Raw genomic sequence first — 19048 nt, forward strand, 5'->3', positions numbered from 1 at the left:
CAAAAGAGCATTTTATGTGTTTTGAGCGGGGTTTCTTTAAAATGTCACTTAACGCGTAACAAGCTTCCTGTGAATTCAATGTACCTTTCAACCCTCACCCATCCCCCAAGAAAACGACAGCTTGTGAATTTCACAACTGAGCTCTTTCAATATTTACTGAACCCTTCTCAAATTGTAATTCAGGAATTTCACAGTTACCGGGCACCTTCAGTCATTCCAACGTTTACTTGTATCACATAGTACAACTGTGCACCTGCAGTCATTTCCAACATGCTTCCACACCACAAAGAATGGGGCACAAGCAGTCATTACTTACACACCACAGAAAAACTCTCCATCAATATAGGAAAGAAACTTAATAATAACCAGAACAAACAAGTAGTATCAGCCCAAGTTACCAGCCTCCAATAAGCAGATGATATTGTCCTTTTATCACAAACACCGATAGATCTGCAGCAAACAATGACCCAACTAGGAGCATATTTGATCACAGCTCAATTAACAATAAACCTCAAGAAAACCAAGGTGCTATGCTTTCCTAAACTTCGGAAAACAGGGTAAAAAGGTAAATTCATCTGGAATCTAGATGGCAAACCAATATCCCAGGTGAATTCTTACAAGTATCTAGGGTTTCAACTTGATAACAATCTCAACTTTTATCAACATCTGGACCAAAGGAAAATGAAAACAAAACAACTCTTCTATGCTTTTAAAATTCTAGAGATGAAGTTAAAAGGCTGTTCAACTGGTCACCTGCTAAAGGTAATTGCAGCAAAATTTATACCAACCATATCGTATGGGTCGGAAATCATGAACACAAAAAATGCAGCCGCCTTAAACCAAGTCCATTTGAGGCTCTTCAAGAGTCTGTTTTTAATCCCCGGCACATCTCTCCGTCAGTTTCGACTGGAATATGGGTTTAAAAACCGGAAACCAGCCAGACAAGGAGCGGTGGCCAAATATTACTGGCGGATGAGGCAAGCAGACGAAAATACTTTAGCCCACTCTTGCTGGACAGAAATTTAAAAACAAGGGAGGCAAAATAATTCCATTGTCCGAGTATTAAAAGAATCACTCGCTGACCTACACCTCGAAGAGGACTGGCATACAATTACCTCCTACTCTGTGTTAAAAAATGTTGTAAATACTGTAACCAAACGAATCTCGTTGTTAATAAATAAAACTGCCTTTGCAACAAAAAGAAATCGCATGGGCAGTGATTCAATCTTATCAGACGCTGAAACCACAACAATATTTGTCAGAACACTTCTCACATAATAAAAAGCACTATCTGGCGATGTTACGGTTGGGTTCATTCCCTACGAAGGATCTGACCCCGAAATGGAAGTGTATAAGGCCAACGAAAGAATGCTGATTGTGTGGACAGGGAGTAGAGACACTATTACACCTCCTATGAATCTGCCCCTCGCTTCTAGAAACTCGAAAAATAGTTCTTCGAGATTTTCAGGAAAAACCAATTAAGGACATGCAGAGCAGCTGACATTCAATGCCTTGGAGGCTTGTCAATCCAACTGTTGGGAAATAGCAGCCAAGGGCAACCAAAGAACTAGACCAGAATTAACTTGAGTGGCTCTGACAAGACTGCCTGGACTCTACTCATGTGCTCCTGCACTATTTTCTGTTTTTTCTTTAATGAACATCCTAGCATCTTTTAAATTGCACTGATAATAAATTTAATATGTCTTATTCCACCTATTGATGAGGATCGAGTAATGACGACAGTGTTTTTATCTCTTGCATCTTTCAAACCCCCATTTTAAAATCATTGTGTATAATGTGCTTTTACAATCTTTTACAATTTTTTACGAAGTCAAATAAAAGTATTATTGACTGACTGACACTTGGTTGGTATTATCTAATACAGGGCCTGTTTTATCTGGGTTCATCTGCCTCTTCATCTGTTACAATTTGCTGTTCAATGGAGCCCATAGCTCCTGTTAAATAATTTATTGATGTCAAACATGGGCCCTCCCCTGATTTATTTTTTTGTGCTGAACACTAGGTGCTTTTCTCTTCCCCATTATGAGCAACCTTAAACAAGTTATACATAAACAACCGACAGACTATCCAAGTCCTTATGTCCTTAGTCCAATTCTTTGCTCTTTACAAAACTTACGTCCACGTAAAACTTAGGAAGAATGTTCAATTATTGGGGGTAATTTCAAATAAGAAAAGGAATGGGTTATCCCACAGAGTAGTTGCCACACTTAATGATGGTTCCCAGTACCTCCAGGCAGGAATCAAAATCAAAAGGACGTGACCCAACCCGGCCTCTTCTGGTCGTGACGAGCAGTGAGGCTCTTAATTGACTGAGCTCTCGATCCAGCCTCTGCTTTTTTCATCTCCTGGACTGATCAGTGTCGCACACTTTCTCTCTGCTCTGACACATACAGTCCTACACTTAAGTGACTTCAATTGAGCTCCTGCTTTGGCTACTGCTCTAATTCTCTTTTCCTGCACCTCTGTTCATACAAATAGTGTGACCTGGGAGGTGGAGCCTCCAACGTGACCATTATCCTTCTAATTCACCATGATTGAGCTTGGGGACAGATGGTCAGGTTGCAGGCCCTGTAGGCTGCCATTGTGTGTTTGTGTTTCTTTGTTAGCCTGAGGCCCTACCATTGATTTGACTGGCTGTCACTCTAAGGGTCTTGATATGAGTAGTGAGTGCAGTTTACTTATTTAGTTGTATTTTATTGTAATATAACACTTTGAGTTTTCAACATTTTATAAGCATATCCACAGCAATCCATTCTTAATTACTAATTCAAAGAATGTTTACCGTCCATTACATATTCACTCCAAAATTATTTTATAAGTCTGTCCATTCCCTCCATGTCGTTTAATTTCTTTGTGGACACCCTGCTACTTTGTATATAGACTTTTCCTGTATTCTGCACATCTGCTTTGCCCCATCTTATTGGTAAGGTGTGTCAGTTCTACATTAGTGCATGATATCCCTGTTTGCCACAATCAATCCTAGGCCAAAAAACCCCACTAATATCTATTAAATCCAAATCTCAGATGTTGAGCAGTGCAAAATGACCGGTTAGTGTGATTCTTCGGACCTAGTGTAGTCAATGCTTTTCCAGTATTTTGCATGACTGTTCACTACCATACATACTGCATGCACGAGAGTACATCTGCTTGTCCTACATCTAAGGCAATTTGTACGATAATTGCTGTGCAAATGAGAGTTGTTGAAGTGTGTAATTTAGTCAGTGCATTTAATGTAATTGTGTCAATCTGAATATGGTCGATATGACTGCCTGCCTCAGTGCTGTTGCCCAGTGAAGGCTTCCAATGTATCTACATCTGCCTCCAATGCTTGTACGTTTTAGGTGCATGTATCACTAATGTTTCATATACTCCTAATATCATTTTACCAAGCAGTCTTCCTAGTGTAAACTTGGGTCCCTGTGTTTTCATTAATGAGCAAAGATCGTCTGGATGACATGCGGACTGAGCGTCAGTTCTGAGAGCAACTTCTAGGGGTCTTGCGTGCTACCAGTAGCTCCTGAACTTCTAGTCGGAAAACCCGGTCTTAAAAACATATCACTGTTTGTAAACTGGTTCTTTATGAAATCCAGTGTTCCTTATAGCAGACTCCTGATAGATTTATGTTTTACCTGTGAAGTTGAACACGTTTGAAAATAATGCCCATTGGGAACACGTTTGCAAATAATACTCATTGGCTTTGTGAGTAGGTTCTGCAAGTTGACAATCTATAGCCAAGGTAAACAGTTTAATTGTGCAGAACATATGGCTGCATTCAGAATCCTACTCCTTGCCCTCTTGGTGGTGTTGGGCTTAGTACAGAATATACTTGTTTTTTTTTTTTAAATATATTTTTATTGCAGAATCAGAAATAAACTATGCAATAAGCCAACCTATACACTGGCGGCTCCCACAATCAATAATATGACAACCCAATACACAGCCAATTAGCCCACATCCCGGAGGCTGGGCGGCGTTTCAAGTAACCAGTACGCTGGAGGTACCTCAGTGCTTGCCCTGATCGGGCCATAAGTCAGGTATAACATTGTCTCCGCTTTTATTCTATAACAACCAACCCAACCCTCTCTCCATCTAGCCCTAGGCCACTCCACTGTCACGTCTCATAAAGCGCTAGGACGACCTCCCAGGGCCACCCGGTTCCGGGAAGCTTCCGCATGGCGGCAGACCCCCCCCCTCCTCCGACTCCCCCCTATTACCCTCCCCCCCTCCAACTGCTGCTAATGCGGGTCCTAACAGTCCTTCTTGCTCTGCGGTATGATATCCACCAGGAAGTTCAGACAATCACGTAAGCCCCATGGAATCCCTTCCTATTCCAGATCCTCCCCCTCGCCTTCAGTGATGTGGTCCCTTAAAGCCTGTACCACCAGCTCCCAGGAACGCGCCAACTCCAAGCTTTTCTCGTTACCAGTTCTGGTCGCCTGACGCATCCTAAGCACACTCTCGCATCCCGACCACTTCAACAATTCATTCCTCCACCTCCGCATAGACGGCCCTTCTCTTGATTTCCAATGCCAAGTGATTTCACGCTGTGCTAGTATTAAACCCAACCCGATGAATTTGCTCGTCACCTTGGTCTTTTTGGTGTGCGGGAACCAAAGGAGCAGGCACGCAGCTTTATCAAAGTCCACACCTCTATCCGTAACAGTATTCAGGAGGTCCCCCACCTCCGGCCAATAGTCCCCTAGTGTCGGGCACCCCCACAGCATGTGGTCCAGATCTACCTCCGGTTCTAGACATCTCGGGCACACGGCATCGAGCACCTGGAAGTGTCTGCGTAGCCTCTCCGGGGTCAGATATGCCCGATGTAGCACGAAAAAATGCACCTGCTGAAACCTAGCATTCCTCGTCCCTTTCCAGGTCCTGTGTAACACTTGCCCCCACACGGTGTCCGGGATTTGTTTACCTATGCTGGTCTCCCAACGCGATTTCAACTCAACCAGAGGCACTAGTCCTTCATGCAACATTCTGTTGTGGAGGCAAGTCACCGCCTTGACGGTGCCCGCGGCCATCACCACATACTGGCACACCATCGTCACCTCCGGTTCCACCAGCCCTCCCCCCCAATGCCGCTGCATCGCTGCTACGACCGCCGCGTGCAACAGGAAGGTACCGCCCGGCAGGCCGAATTGTTCCTGTAAGGTCTGGAATGGGACCAGCGTCCCGTCCGTATAGAGGTCTCCTACCATCTGCAAGCCCAGTTCCTCCCACGTCAATAACTGGGACCAATCACCCCCGTGAGGCAAGGCAGTCAGCATTCCCAACGGTATCTCCGGCGCATACGGCCGGCGCTTCCGAGCCCTCTTCAGGTTCCTGTTCCAGCACAATCTAAGCGTCCTTTCCTCCATCGTAAGATCCCGCCCAGCCAGTCTCTGTTGCATAACGATAGATGACAAGACATGTCTCTGGATGCCGATCCCTCGGTCGTTATCTGGCCCCCTAAATTCTCTAGCTACGTTCTGTGTTAGGACTTGAAGCTGCGCCGCTAGGTAATATAATTTTCAGCAGTGCCACTCGACCCAGTACGGATAGTGGGAGAGATGCCCAGAAGTCCATACTGCCCCTCAGCGCCTGGATGCAGCGCCCCACATTCCCCTCAAGGAGGTCCGCTGCGTTATGATAGATGCGCACTCCTAGGTAGACAAAACAAGAGGGTTCCCACACCACCGGTCTTGTGAGCTGCGGGCAGTGCGTGGTCTCCCGCAACGGGAACACACAAGTCTTAGTCCAGTTCACCCTGAGGCCAGATAGCCTCCCGAACCTGCCCAACATGTCCACCGCGCCTTCCAACGCCCTCCCGGAATCCGCCAAGTACAATAACAGGTCATCGGCATATAACGATATATAGTGTGACTCAAGCCCCTGCACAATGCCGTCATAGGCGACGCCTGATCTCGCCTGCGCCGCCAGCGGCTCCATTGCTAAGGCAAATAGTAGAGGGGACAATGAGCAGCCCTGCCTCGTGCCCCTACAAACCGGATAAGCCGGAGAGACCATAGTCCCTAGCCGCACCCGCGCCCTAGCCGAAGAATAAAGCACCCTCGTCCACCTCCGGAACCCCTCCCCAACTCCAAACTTCATCAATACGCCATCCAGATAATCCCATTCCAAGCTGTCAAACGCCTTTTCGATATCTACCGTCTACACCACCGGGCCCCGTTCCGCTGTAGCTGCATCATCAATGACCCCGATCAACCGACGGATATTCATCGAGGTGCTCCTAGTCGGGATGAATCCCGCTTGATCCCTATGCACCAATGAGGTCATCTGCGGTAGGAGCCTGGTAGCTAGGATGCGACTCAAGATCTTGTAGTCTACAGTCAACATGGACAATGGGCGGTAAGAAGAGACATCCAGCGCATCCCTGCCCGGCTTCAACAGCGGCACTACCAGCGCCTCCCTCATAGAGTCCGGCAACCGCCCCAATTGGCTCGCTTCCGCATACACAATCTGCAGCCTGGGTGCCAAAACGTCTATAAATTTAGCGTAGAACTCGATCGGTAGCCCGTCCACCCCTGGGGTTTTGTTCCACGCCATATGACCAATTGCTCCTCTAATTTCTCCCAGGGTGATGGGGCCCCCCATGTCCCGGGCATCCTCCACATCCAGTAGCGGTAAAGTAATTCGATCTAAATAGTCACCTATCTCTTGAGCACCCGCTTCAAGGTGGCTGGCATACAGTCCCGTATAGTAGGACTGGAAGCGCCCCAGGACCGCTGACTGCGAATAGACCACCTCCCCATCCTCGCGTCTGACACTCATTATCTGACTCCCTCTAGGGTTCGGATCAGCCAGCTTGGCAAGGAGCGTACCCACTTTATCCCTCTCCTCATGCACTCTGACAGCATACAATTTATAATCATAACACCGCAATCTTTCCGTTTCAGTCGCCACCACCTCTTTAGCTTGCAACAATCGTTCCTGCAACTCCGGCCTCTCGGGTCTCTGCTGTTCCACCCCTCTCAACACTTCCTCCGCCTTCGCAAGGTCATTCAGCACTGTTCCTCGCACGGTCAGGAACCGTCCCATACACACCCCTCTCACCACCACTTTCATAGCCCCCCATTCAGTCGCTCTAGTCGCCGTTGACCCAGCATTAACCGTAAAATAGCCATCTATGCCCTGGCGGACCGTGTCACAGAACGCCGGATCCTCCAGCGTCTCCGGACGAAGTCGCCACGAGGGGACCGCCGATCTCGCCAGTCGCCATTGCATAGAGAGCAACAGGGGGTTATGGTCCGATATGGTCCTGGATAAATACTCAGAGTGAGTTACCACACTCGCCAGGGAATTGCTGCAGAGCACTGAATCCAATCTAACATGTAGATCGTGTAGTGCGGAGAAGTAAGAATAGTCCCTAGTCTCGGGATGTTGCGCCCTCCACACATCCACCAGGCCCCACTGTTCCTGCCAGTCCCGCCTATGAGTCGCTAAGCGACGCACTGGGGAGTCCACTAGAGGCGGGTGCGACCTGTCTAACAGCACATCAGAAATGGAGTTGAAATCCCCTGCCAGCAATACAGGGCCCGCCAAATAATACGCCAGTGAGCGCGATAATCCTTCAAAGAAACGCGCTTGATCAATGTTGGGGGCATAGATGTTACACAGCACCACCTCCCTACCATACAGCCGTCCCTCAACTACCACATAACGACCCTCTGGATCTGTTTTCTGACTCGTGACCTGAAACGGCGTGCCCGCCCTAATCCATATCAACACCCCCCTGGCGAATGCTGAATATGTCGTGCCAAACACCTGACCCCGCCATCTCTTCTGTAACGCCCCGCACTCCTGCTGCGTCAGGTGAGTCTCCTGAAGCATCGCAATCTGGACGCCTCGCTAAGTAGGCATGTACCTTGTGGCGCTTCACCATAGTACGAATACCCCGGACATTCCATGTGACACATTTCAGATTAGGTAACGTCCCCATAAAGCATCAATCTCAACAATGGCGCTAGCCAATAAAAGTTACCCGCATTGCAGCAATTGAACAGTCCCCGAAAAACATGTCCCCTAACACCCATCAACCCCCTCCCCAGGACAGGGCCTAATAACCCAGCTTCAGCCCCGTTCCAAACCTTAAACACCCAACACATCACACTAACCTGTGGTCGTCACCACAGAAGACCTTAAGGGTCTGACGAAGGCTGTGGAACCCCAAACCAGGACGGCAGAGCAACTACCCCGCGCCCGTAGCCCCACACTGCTAGAGCAGCCCCATACCTGGCAGTCCAATAGAAGTCAGGAGCGTCCACGCCTCCAGGCCTCATAAAATGTCCAGCGGCCACAATCCTCACCCATTAAATATACCATCTGATGTCTGTGGGGTGACCTCCGGCCCCTGCACTCCTCCCACCTCCGAGTCATCATCACCGGTCTTCTCCCCTTCTCCTTCCGAAGCCGAGCCTCTGGAAGCGTCCTCTCGCTGCGATCCTTGGCCTCTAGCACACTCTGTCTATCGGCCAGCAGTTGTGCTTCTCGCTCGGCCCGTTGGCGCCTATTCCGGGAGCGGATGCGCTGTGACTTCCTGACCTTAGCCGGTTGCTGCCGATCCCTGGCGGGCCTGTGCGCCCGATCCGTCCCCGCACGATACAGTTCTAGCCACGACCATGCTTCATCGGGCGTTTGGAAAAAGTGAGTCCTGTCATCAACGATGATCCGCAGCTTGGCCGGAAAAAGCAAGGAGTATTGGATCCCCTCCTCTCTCAGTTCTTTCTTCACCGACAGAAAGGAAGCCCTGCTCCGCTGCACCTCCTGCGTGTAGTCCGGAAAAATCGTCACCTTGCTGTTATCCACCTGGAAGGGCCCTTGGGATCTCGCCCTTTGGATCAGCAGATCCCGATCTTTGTAGTGCAGCAGTTTGACCACCATCGGTCGGGGCGGTCTGCCCTCCAGGGGCGGCTTGGCAGGCACCCTGTGCGCTCTCTCCAGCGAGAAGAAGGGGGACAGGCCCTCCGGCGCCACCACTGTCCGAAACCAGTCCTCCATGTAGGCCACTGCGTCACCCTTCTCGATTTTCTCCGGAAGCCCCACCACCCGCACGTTGTTCTGTCGGTTGCGTCCTTCCGCGTCCTCCGCTCGACGTTCCAGGACCGCCAGACGGCGAACAACGTCCTCAAGTGTATGTTCTGCAGTGACCACTGCTGGCTTCAGTTCTTGGAGCAATTGTTTGTTTGATTTCACTCTGTCAGAGAGCTTGGCGTGGTCCGCTCTCAGCAGGCCAAGCCCCGTCGCCACCTGCGCTATGTCCTGGCGCAGCTCTTCCTTTGTGGTAGTGATCGCGGCCAATATCGCATCAAGGCGGAGATTCAGCCTCTGTTCCTGTGACGAGGGCCCTGTTGCGACACCGTCATCTGCCTCCTCCGATCTCCTGTCTCCCCGCTCCGGCGGCGCGGCGGCTCCAGCTCCCTGCGCGGCCATCTTGAGCGCGGAAACCCCTCCGTCCGAACAGCCCCCACTGATGGCGGCCGGCGGCGGCAGCTCCTCCGGCCGATCCGATCCTGGGCCCGCCCGGTGTCGCCCAACGAGATAACCGAGCAAGCGTAGCACACCTATCTCCAGGTCAAGCGGGACCATGCAGGGCCAGCCGTCCTTCGTCCACTCTCTGCTAGCAGCTTCCGGTCCAGAGGTCGCAAGCCCTTCCGATGAGGCGGGCAGCCGGAAGTTCGTGTCCCCGGGCAGACCAGGCCCTCTGCCCCCGGCAGCACCGATCCTTGAGGGTCTCTGCCAGAGTGACCAGGCGACCCCGTTGTGCCAGGACGGGCCCCGCGGCAATCTGTTGCTTCAGCAAAGTCCAAAATAATCAGCTCACGCCCCCTTGTTTGGAGAGGGTCGATCAATAATGGTAGGAGGTATATTCTATGCTTCACAAAGCAGGGATAGTCAGCTGTTCCTCTTAGAAAACAAGTTAATCAACCGGCAAAACACGGGGCATAAACTGGCAGTCTCTGTGTGGTGTTACTGCATGTCCCGTAAATTCCATCCGGAGAACGTTCCCATCACCTGCAGTAAAGACGCAGCCCTCCTTGCAAGTTCGTGAAATGCCCCTAATCGGGCTGGGAAGTACCGGCCACCCTATTTACAGCGCTCCTCAGGGTCTAAAGACCGCGGTGCCGGTCCGGCGCTCCCTCGCCCTCCACTGGGCGGGCCCACCTCTGGTAATCAGTCCTCTAGCCGCCTCCCGGCCTGCCCGCACCCCTGACTGACCAAGCGCCGCGGGCGGCCGCACCTCCAGTGCCCCGACAGCTCGCTGCTCTTCTCTGCGCCTCAGCGGCTCCCGCTGCGGTGTACTCAGCGGCCGGGCGGCCCCGCAGCACCACCGTCCGCGCGGCTCGAGCCCAGGGCCAGCGCTCCAGGGGGATCAGGTGGGGGAGGGGCGCCGCTATCTCCCGGTCACCTCGCTGTCCGCCGCCGCTCAGGACCAGCACCCTCCGTCCGTCCCCCGGCTGTCCGCCTCGCGAGGGTCCTCCAGGTGCCTCCAAAACGGCCCCGCACCTCTCTCCGCTCAGCTCCCGGAGCCTCACTCCGTTAGCGCCGCCATCTTGCCTTCTTGGCCAGCGAGGCCGATCCGGTAGCCAGGTCTGTCTCCACGCGGCGCTCAGGGTCCCGACGGGGTCCGGACGTTCTCCACCAGGTCAGCGACCCACCAGGACCTCAATCTCAGCTGCCGGGCGTTACGGGGCTGGATTTCGCAGGAGAAAAGACGGGACTCGGCGCGGAGCAACTCGCTCACGCGGCCATCCCGGTCGGCGTTGAAACCACGCCCTACAGAATATACTTGTTCTCTTATATCCTATTTTAAAGTGAGAAAAAGTATGTCTGCTTGACAATACAGGTGGTATTGACACACTGTAGCTCTACTAGAATCTGCATCTGTCTTTAAGCTAAGAAGCCACCATTAACCTCATAAGTATTATAATGCTTTACGGTACGAGCCACATGTCTTCACCATCTTTTATTTGGGCTTACTCAAGAAGAGGATACACTGATATAGTTGTAATCCTTCTACATTATGCAAATCCTTTCCAAAAGTCACCTCCGTATTCCCTTTCTCATTAATGTCATAGACTTACCCTTTCATGGCAGGACTTTATTTGATTGAGGTGCTGGAGAAGTCTTGGAAAATTTCAAAATGGTGGGTCTAGCTAGTCCTTAAGTTCGATAACATCAAGTTAGCAACCAGATCTTCTCAGATTGTTAACACCGAGGAGGACCTGGAAGTGTTCATCTTCCAGTTCTCTGTGCTGAATTAAGTTCACACTTCATCCTCCGCGCAAGTTTAGCACTGTATCAGCCATCTGTTCAGGCATCACCAAAACATGGTTCGGAATCTCTTTGTGGATCTCATCTCCTAGTAATCAATATTTTTGAGATCATTTCTCAGCAGTGGGTGAAGCCTTCTCTAGTTTAACAAAGAATAGTCTTCCAAGGCAAATTCTAAAACCAATTCCTGTATTCCCCACCTCCCTGTTTCCCTTCCAAAATGTCAATAGCAATCTCCAGAAAATCTACAGGCAGTACATAAGAGATACCAAACTGGTTCCATGTCCAGCCTTGGGTTTGCTGAATCCTCTGGGGAAAATGTTAGTAACAGCTATTATGGAGAAACATCTAATCTACCTGTGGTGAAAGGCATTTACTGCACGTTGTGAAGGAATGAAAGCATAAATTAGGAATATTTGAATTTCCCTAATCATAATTTTTCATGCTTGCATTCAGGTCCCTTAAACTCTGGCTCATTCTTTGTGTATTTTTTGCAGGAAGTGATCAATAAATACACTGCAGTTGTGAAAATGATCGATTCTGGTGACAAACTGAGGCTGGACCAAGCTCATCTGGAGACTGTAATCCCTGCTCCAGGTAACCTCCTATACATGCATGTGTATATGTGTATTTGTATAATTGAATCCAGGAGCGAGAAACGTAGAAGCATACAGTAGTCTGAAGTTTGGGAATGATTAACAATCATGTGCCCGCGGATAGACCACTAGATCCTTGGGGAGTTGATGGAGTATAGTTAGTCAGTGTTAGAAGTGGTCCTTCAAGAGACAGATCTTGAAATTATCTGACATGTATGATGTATGTTGGACGCTTTATTCAAGATACTGGCTTTGTAGATCGAGTAGGGCTTCTTTACCAAATTTGTGACCAAGCATGTGTTTCTGCTTAAAACTGGCATTTTGCCAAGAAAGTTACAAATCCAGAGGTCTCAAGTTTCTCAGTGTCATGCGCAGGTATCCCATCTAATCCAGATGTTTTCTTTGCTTTCTTGGATCTGTATTTATGTTTCTGTTTTGAAAATTAAGACAATGTCCCAAAATGGAAAGAAAAATCTTGGGCTATTAGACGAGTCCTACATGGACCTGGGAAACCTGAGAGCTCTGCAGATTTAAATTGACGGTTTTCTAATTTCTGTTTCTGGGTTGAATTACCTTTTCGCTCTTTAAGAAGGCGTGCCCTTTCTTTGTGCATAATGAAGATGGTCAATATAATGACAATTGTAACTTACCACGTTATACACCATGCCTTTACAAATGAGTGTGAATTGCTCATCTGTTGTGGGATTGGCTGTCGGTGCTTACTAGCAAGCTAAGACCGACATGGATATGACTTTCCGTGTTGCAAAGAAATCTTCAGATCACATTTTCCAGTCAATATCTATGCTTTACTTCTTAATCCCTGACCTTTGTATTACTATCAGTAGATTTCATTAGATCAGTTATTTTACAGTGCAATAGGCTTGCTGTATGAAGGCATCCACCTTCATTAAGTTATGAAACGATGTGCACAACAATTTAAAGGGCATCAAATGTTTCTCAGATATATTCAAGGTTCAAATGACAGACGTCTATTAACAGCTGCATAACCTGCATCGTTACATACTTGTAAGGTTTCCTCCCTTTTTTAATTCTAAATCCATTATTTTTCTCTTGCAACAAACTGTAAAAGTGAATCTTGTGTACGCCACTATAGTTTTGACAGATGAAGGAAATATGGCAAAGCGAGAAAGTAAACTGCCTAGAATCACACAGTGTGGAACTAAGATTTGCGGTCAGTACTCCAGATTCTGAAGTCTGTAAGTAGATATCTCCTCTCCTAGGGAAGCCTGTGTATGTTTTGAGGATTTGTAGAGCAGTCTTATGACCCAAGGGGTATCCAGGTGCTGGGTAGGTGGGTAGTCCGATCAGGCTCCTAATTGAATACCCAGGTTTCTAGTTTCTATCGGAATTCGAGAAGGAAGGAGTGGCCCTGATGTGGTGTGGAAGGTCGTTCCAGGATTTGGCAGTGATATAGGAAAAAGAAGCATCCTCCTGACTTGCTCCAGTGGATGTTGGGTATGTGCGTGAGGAGTAGTGAAGCGGTGGTTGAGGTAGGTAGGTCAGACACCGTGGAGAGCTTTGTATGTATGAACGAGCAGTTTGAATTGACATCACTTCTCGACTGGTAGCCAGTGTAGCTCTCTGAGGTGGGTTACGATGTGTGTGCGTTGCAGGGAATGTTGAGGATGAGTCTAACAGCAGCGTTCTGGGTCATCAGGGGTCTTTGTAGAAGTTGATTTGTGATGCAGTGCTATATTGTGTTGCCATAGTCCAGTCTACGGGTGATGAGGGCCTGGTTGGCCATACATCTAGTGTCCATGGGGAGCCAGTGGAATATTTTGCAGAGCAGGCATCGGATGAAGAAGCAGGCGAAGGTGACGGCGTTCACTTGGTTGGCTATTGTGAGTTTGTCGTCCATGATGAAGCCAAGGATTTTGGCATGGGCAGCGGGTGGATGTGGGTGACAGGCCTGATGGCCACCCACCGGGATGAGTCCCATGGAGAGCTCTTGTTGCCCAAGATCAGGACTTCAGTTTTATCTGTGTAGAGCTTTCGGCAGTTCTGTTTCCTCCAGTTAGCTCCATGGAACATGCAGGTGTTGAAGTTGGTCCTGGTGGTGTGGTTGTTGTCTGTGAAGGAGAAGATGGGCTGGATGTCATCTGCGTAGGGTACAATGTTAATTCTGTGGAATTTTATGATGTGGGCAATTAGTGCCCTCAGATTTGTTGAAGAGAATAGGGCTCAATGTTGATCCTTGAGGGATTCTACAAATGAGGTTCTTAGGTTCGGAGGGGTAGGGCAGGGCCTTGATCTACTGGGTTGGGTTGGCGAGGTAAGAGGCTAGCCAGCTCAGTGCAGGTCCATGTATTCCGAAATTGTGGAGTCTTGTAATAAGGGTGTTCTGGGAGACTGTATTGAAGTCTGCAGAGAGATCAAGTATTATGAGTTCGGCGGTTTCCCCTTTTGTCCATGATGGTCCAGGTGTCGTCTGTTGCTTCGATGAGAGCAGTTTCCGTACTGTGTTTGTTGCAGAATCCAGACTGCGAGATATCCAGTGATTGTGTTCGAGGTGGTTGGAGAGTTGTTTGTGGATTGCTTTCTTCACGACTTTGGATGGGAAGGGTAGGAGTGGGATGGGTCTGTAGTTGCTGAGCTCCTTTGGGTCTGCTGTGAGTTTTTTCCAAAAGACCTGTGGATCCTGCACATTTCCAGTTGCCCAGGAAGGTTCTACTTTGGAAGGAGGTGATGATGATGGAGGTTAAGTTGGAGCTGATCAGAGTTCCTCCAAGGTTAAAGAGATGGTGGGGGTCTGGGTGGTGGGACCCTGCAATGCACTGTTCTCATGATTTCAGTGCTGCCTCTGGTGTGAGGAGGTTCCAGTTTGTGATCTGGTGTTCCGATATAGTGGTCATGGGCAGCCGGTTGATGAGTTCTTGAGTCTTGTGTTGAGGTTCAAAGACGCTGTAGGTGTTGAGGATTTTGTTGTGGAAGAAATTGGGAGAGGTTGTTGCAGAGGTCTTTCAAAGGGATGATGGAGTTGGTAGCAGTTAGAGGGTTGGAGATTTCTTTGCCAATGTTGGATAGCTCTTTGCAGTTGTTGCAGCTGTTTTCCAGTCTGAGGACTAGTGCTGTTTTTCTTGCCTGTGCGCAGATTTGTTAGAGTTTCTTGTGGTGGTGTCACAACTGGTTCTCCATGTTTTTCTTCATCTGTTTGCAGAGTTGTTTGGAGTTTCTGAGGTCTTCAGTTTACCAGCTGGCTTCTGTATTTTGTCCATGTTATTTACCTTGTTCCAGCTGGGTCTGAGGTTGTAGGTGGTCTTGGAGTATGGAAGTTGGGGAACATCCGTGGAGAAGTGGACAATCGAGTGGTCTGTCCAGGTGAGTGGAGTAAGGTGGCTGAGCTTGACTTTGTTGCTGGTTATAAAGATGTGGTTGAGAATGCGTCCCGTGTTATGGGTGGGGCCCTGGATGATCTGTGTGAGTCCTGTTTTTTTCGAGATTCTTGAGTAGGTCCGTGGAGTGGGGATCTTTTCGATCGTTGAGGTGGAAGTCGAGGTCGCCAAGTAAGATGAAATCGTTCAAGCTAATGGCGGGAAGGTCTGTGAGAAGGTGGCTGCAGGTGGCGTGTGGTCTGGGTGTTTGGTAGGCTAGGAAACCTTTGATTGAGGTGTGGTTGCTTCTCCGAAGGTGGAAGTGCATGTCTCTATGAAGATTGTGCCCTCGTCTGTGGATGTAGGTGGTGCAGGTGATGGAGTCCTTATGGATGACTGCAAGTCCTCCTCCTTGTCTGATCAGTCTGTCCTGGTGGTACATCTTGTAGCCCTAGATGGCTGTTGCGATGCTGGGTGCCGATGTGGAGTTTAGCTAGTCCTCTGTCTGGAAGAGGATGCCCAGGTGTGTCTAGGGTATGTTCCCAGATCTCAGCAGCATGTTTGTTGAGAGATCTGTTGTTGAGGAGCATGCATGCGAGATGGGGTGAGGCATGTATGGCGCCCGGGGGAATGCTGGTCAGCGCAGGTGAAATGGCGGCGATTACATTAGAAAGGTCCTACCATGGAGCGAGGTAAGGCGCGGAAGCAGCTGATGTGGTTGCTTCTTGTGTTAGTGCTTGCTGGCTGTGTAGTGAAGGCGTTTGGTTGGACCAGGGTCTGTGGCACTGTACGATCAGGGCGCAGGCTGGCTTGCCTTTGGTTCATTCGGGCAGTGGCTGCCATTAAGTGGGGCGGCGCTGGGCAGTGTGTGGCGCAGGAGGCGAGAGAAGGCATGTTACGGAGATGCAGGTAAGGCTCGGCGGGAGGTGGGAAAACCAAGGGCACAAAGAAGGAAAAATCTGGCACAAAGAAATAGAGTGGAAATGGAAAACGAGCACAAAGGAGTTCCACGCACGAGAGTGGAAAGTAAAAAGCTGGCATAAAGAGGCACGAGAGAGAGGAGAGGCGAGAGAGAGAGATATATCAGTTGGATATTCATTCACAGTATATGCTAAATAGCTTTCCTCACTTTAGTTCTGTATGGCTTTCTGGTACATGCTGTGTTTCACATGTTTATTTCCATTCGTTTTGTTTTATCAGGGAAAAAGGTTCGTATTTTGAACGGAGGTTACAGAGGAAGTGAAGGAATCTTGGATTGTATTGATGAGAAGAAATTCTCAGCTACAGTAACTATTGACTCTGTACGTATGTTTTAAGTTGAAATGTACATACTTCCAAGAATAAGGGGAACTTGATAAATGTACAATAATTTCCAGATACCAAACAATGTAGCAAGACTGAACTATACAGAATCTTTTCAGGCCCGATTATAGTGAGCTATTTAAGTATAATAGTTTATTGAATTATTTCATTAGTAATACATTTATTTTTACAGGCATGTTCCCTAGCACAGTGTCTGTACCTTTAAAAAATAGTTTCCTTTAGGACAGACTAGAGTACCTGGGGCGTAGCTTGAGGGCGTATTGAAGGTAACTACCATTGCTGTCTTATTGGTAACAAGAAGATGCAGTGTTGCTATGCCTTCAGAAGGGTTCAGTTTGATATCTTGCTTCCAAAACCTTGCTGAGCTCTGTAAAGATCAATTTCCTTTAAAAGTGTCAGAATATGGCAGCTAGTTGTCTCCCCATCTACCGAGGGCTCGCCATAACTATCACGGGTCTTGATTGTCTATTAGTTAGGATTTCTGCTACCCTGTTGTGACACTCTGGCATGACGACACAAACCTAAAGATGTGGAGTATATAGAACATAAATTCACTTTATTCTATATGATCATATCCTTTTAGGGGCCTTTAAAAGGGCGTAAACTTGAAGGGATCCAGTACGAAGACATTTCCAAACTTGCCTGAGAACGCATATGGACAGAGAGAACATTGCGCCGGGACTTCTGGAGCAAAGAATACTCAAGACTCTACTATGTCAGGGTTTTTATTTCAATCTGATATACTTTTTTGTTAAAGAAACAGACAGACTAAATATTTAAATACTATCCTCATGCAAAATATTTTGGGAAAATTGTCCAAATTAGTTCTGCATTAAAATTTTATATTTCTACTTTGTTGTTTCGTGTAGTACTTTTGTCTTCAGAGTGGGTAATTACTCAACTGGTCAACGTTGTCTTGAAAAGCTGTTAACAAGCATGCAGTCTGGCTCTTAATGGGTTCTTTGGCGCTGATACTGCGCAAGATTGAAAATAATGGTGTTTATGTTGAGGTGACAGTGGATTTGGCCATATGGTACACAAAATTCAGAAGAATTCTGTGGAGAAAGAAAACCTGTGGCTCACACAATTTTGTGACCCAAAATTTAAATACTTGTATAGTGTGGGGCTGATATTGCTTTTATTGGAAGGAGAAGCAGGAGAAAAGTGTGTGGTTGTTAAGGAACAGCAAAAATGGGATTGCCTCATCAGACAGAGCTGACTATGAAATCCCTATGTATTTGTTACAACCAGACCGTGCTAGTCTAGAGGACAGGTTGAATCAAATGAAGGCCGATTTTGGAGTGAACAGTTGCCTTAACCTTCGTACAAAGTAAAAATCTATTTGAAAGATAAGACTGTTTGTCGTCAACCTAAAGCCGTAACCGTCTGATTAACTAAAATTATAAATTAGAAATCAAAATGTTTTATTTAAAATAAAATGGTTAAAAAGTTGTATGCTTACTATTTAGAAATCGAAATGTATGCTATAGTAGCAAAAGCGGAAACAGCTTGCATTAAGGCTCACCGATTAGAGCGGCAGACCCTGAGGCAGAGGTCTGGCCCGGGACCAGGGTTCAATTCCCGACGCGGCAGGGTCTTGGGCTCAGTGTCCACGGACTCGATAATTCTTGCCTAGGTGCCTAATCTAATCATGGGTCCCACTCTGCAACTCTGGGCAATAGCTTGCTTAATCTCCACAACGGCCCCGAAAGCGCTAGGATGCCTGGCCTCACCTTGGAGGAGCCCAGTAAGGGGCATCTCACAGGGAAAGCCAGGAAGGGTTCCACAGTGGTATACAGCGCCAAGATACCTTGTAGGTGATAGTGCGCTTTACAAGTATTCACACATTTACATTTACATTAAAGAAGCAACACGAGGCATAACTAACACATTACATTAAAAGCTGGTACATAGATGCTTAGGTGCAAGATAAAGACACGGGTCCAAGAAAACAAGGAGATAAGGGACAAAGGGCGAAGTACATTACCATGTGTTACCCATGTATATCACAGCTACAGAGAACTTTCCTGCTTTGTCTATCTTTTTTTTTTTTTTTTTTTTGGGTTATAAACTTTTATTCATCGATTTTAAGCCAGTACACTGCTATTTAGCCAACAACCCGGAGGCAGGCAGCATCTGTAATTCCAAGCGGCCCACATGGTGTGGACACTCAACGAACGCAGATGTACACAATACGCAGTATTAATATGTAAGAACCTTATACAACTAAACCAGTAACTCTTACATTGTCGCCGTTCACAGTTTGTCACTTTTGAGAGTACAGTGTCAGCAGTACCTTGGCCATTTGGCAGCAGTTTGCGTCTAGTGTGGAAAGGTGAGCGCAGAGGAATGCGTGGGGAGGGAGGGACCGCGGGGGAGGGGGGGCAGCACGGGGAGGGAGGAGATCAATCCAGGAGACAGCCCATGCAATGCCAGGCGTGGTGTCGTCTTTTAACAGGCTCACTTCAACGGGGCCATCCGAGTACAGTCGCCACTACT

At 48.1% G+C, this 19048-nt stretch overlaps 1 protein-coding gene across 2 annotated transcripts in view; it reads left to right on the forward strand.

Moving 5' to 3' along the window:
• KIN (Kin17 DNA and RNA binding protein) overlaps nucleotides 1-17400 on the forward strand; it is a 236145-nt gene extending 218745 nt beyond the window's left edge. The window contains exons 11-13 of one of the 2 annotated variants that reach the window (XM_078677075.1): nucleotides 11796-11895; nucleotides 16427-16527; nucleotides 17133-17400. In XM_078677075.1, coding sequence (XP_078533201.1) covers nucleotides 11796-11895; nucleotides 16427-16527; nucleotides 17133-17195 — 264 coding nt within the window. In that variant the 3' untranslated portion in view covers nucleotides 17196-17400. Of the gene's footprint in view, nucleotides 1-11795; nucleotides 11896-15149; nucleotides 15482-16426; nucleotides 16528-17132 lie in introns of those variants that run through there. The other variant, XM_078677070.1, reaches the window with a different exon arrangement.
• Nucleotides 17401-19048: the final 1648 nt, after the last annotated feature.

Source organism: Lissotriton helveticus, chromosome 1_1 (genome assembly GCF_964261635.1).
Source record: "Lissotriton helveticus chromosome 1_1, aLisHel1.1, whole genome shotgun sequence".
Taxonomy (NCBI): domain Eukaryota; kingdom Metazoa; phylum Chordata; class Amphibia; order Caudata; family Salamandridae; genus Lissotriton; species Lissotriton helveticus.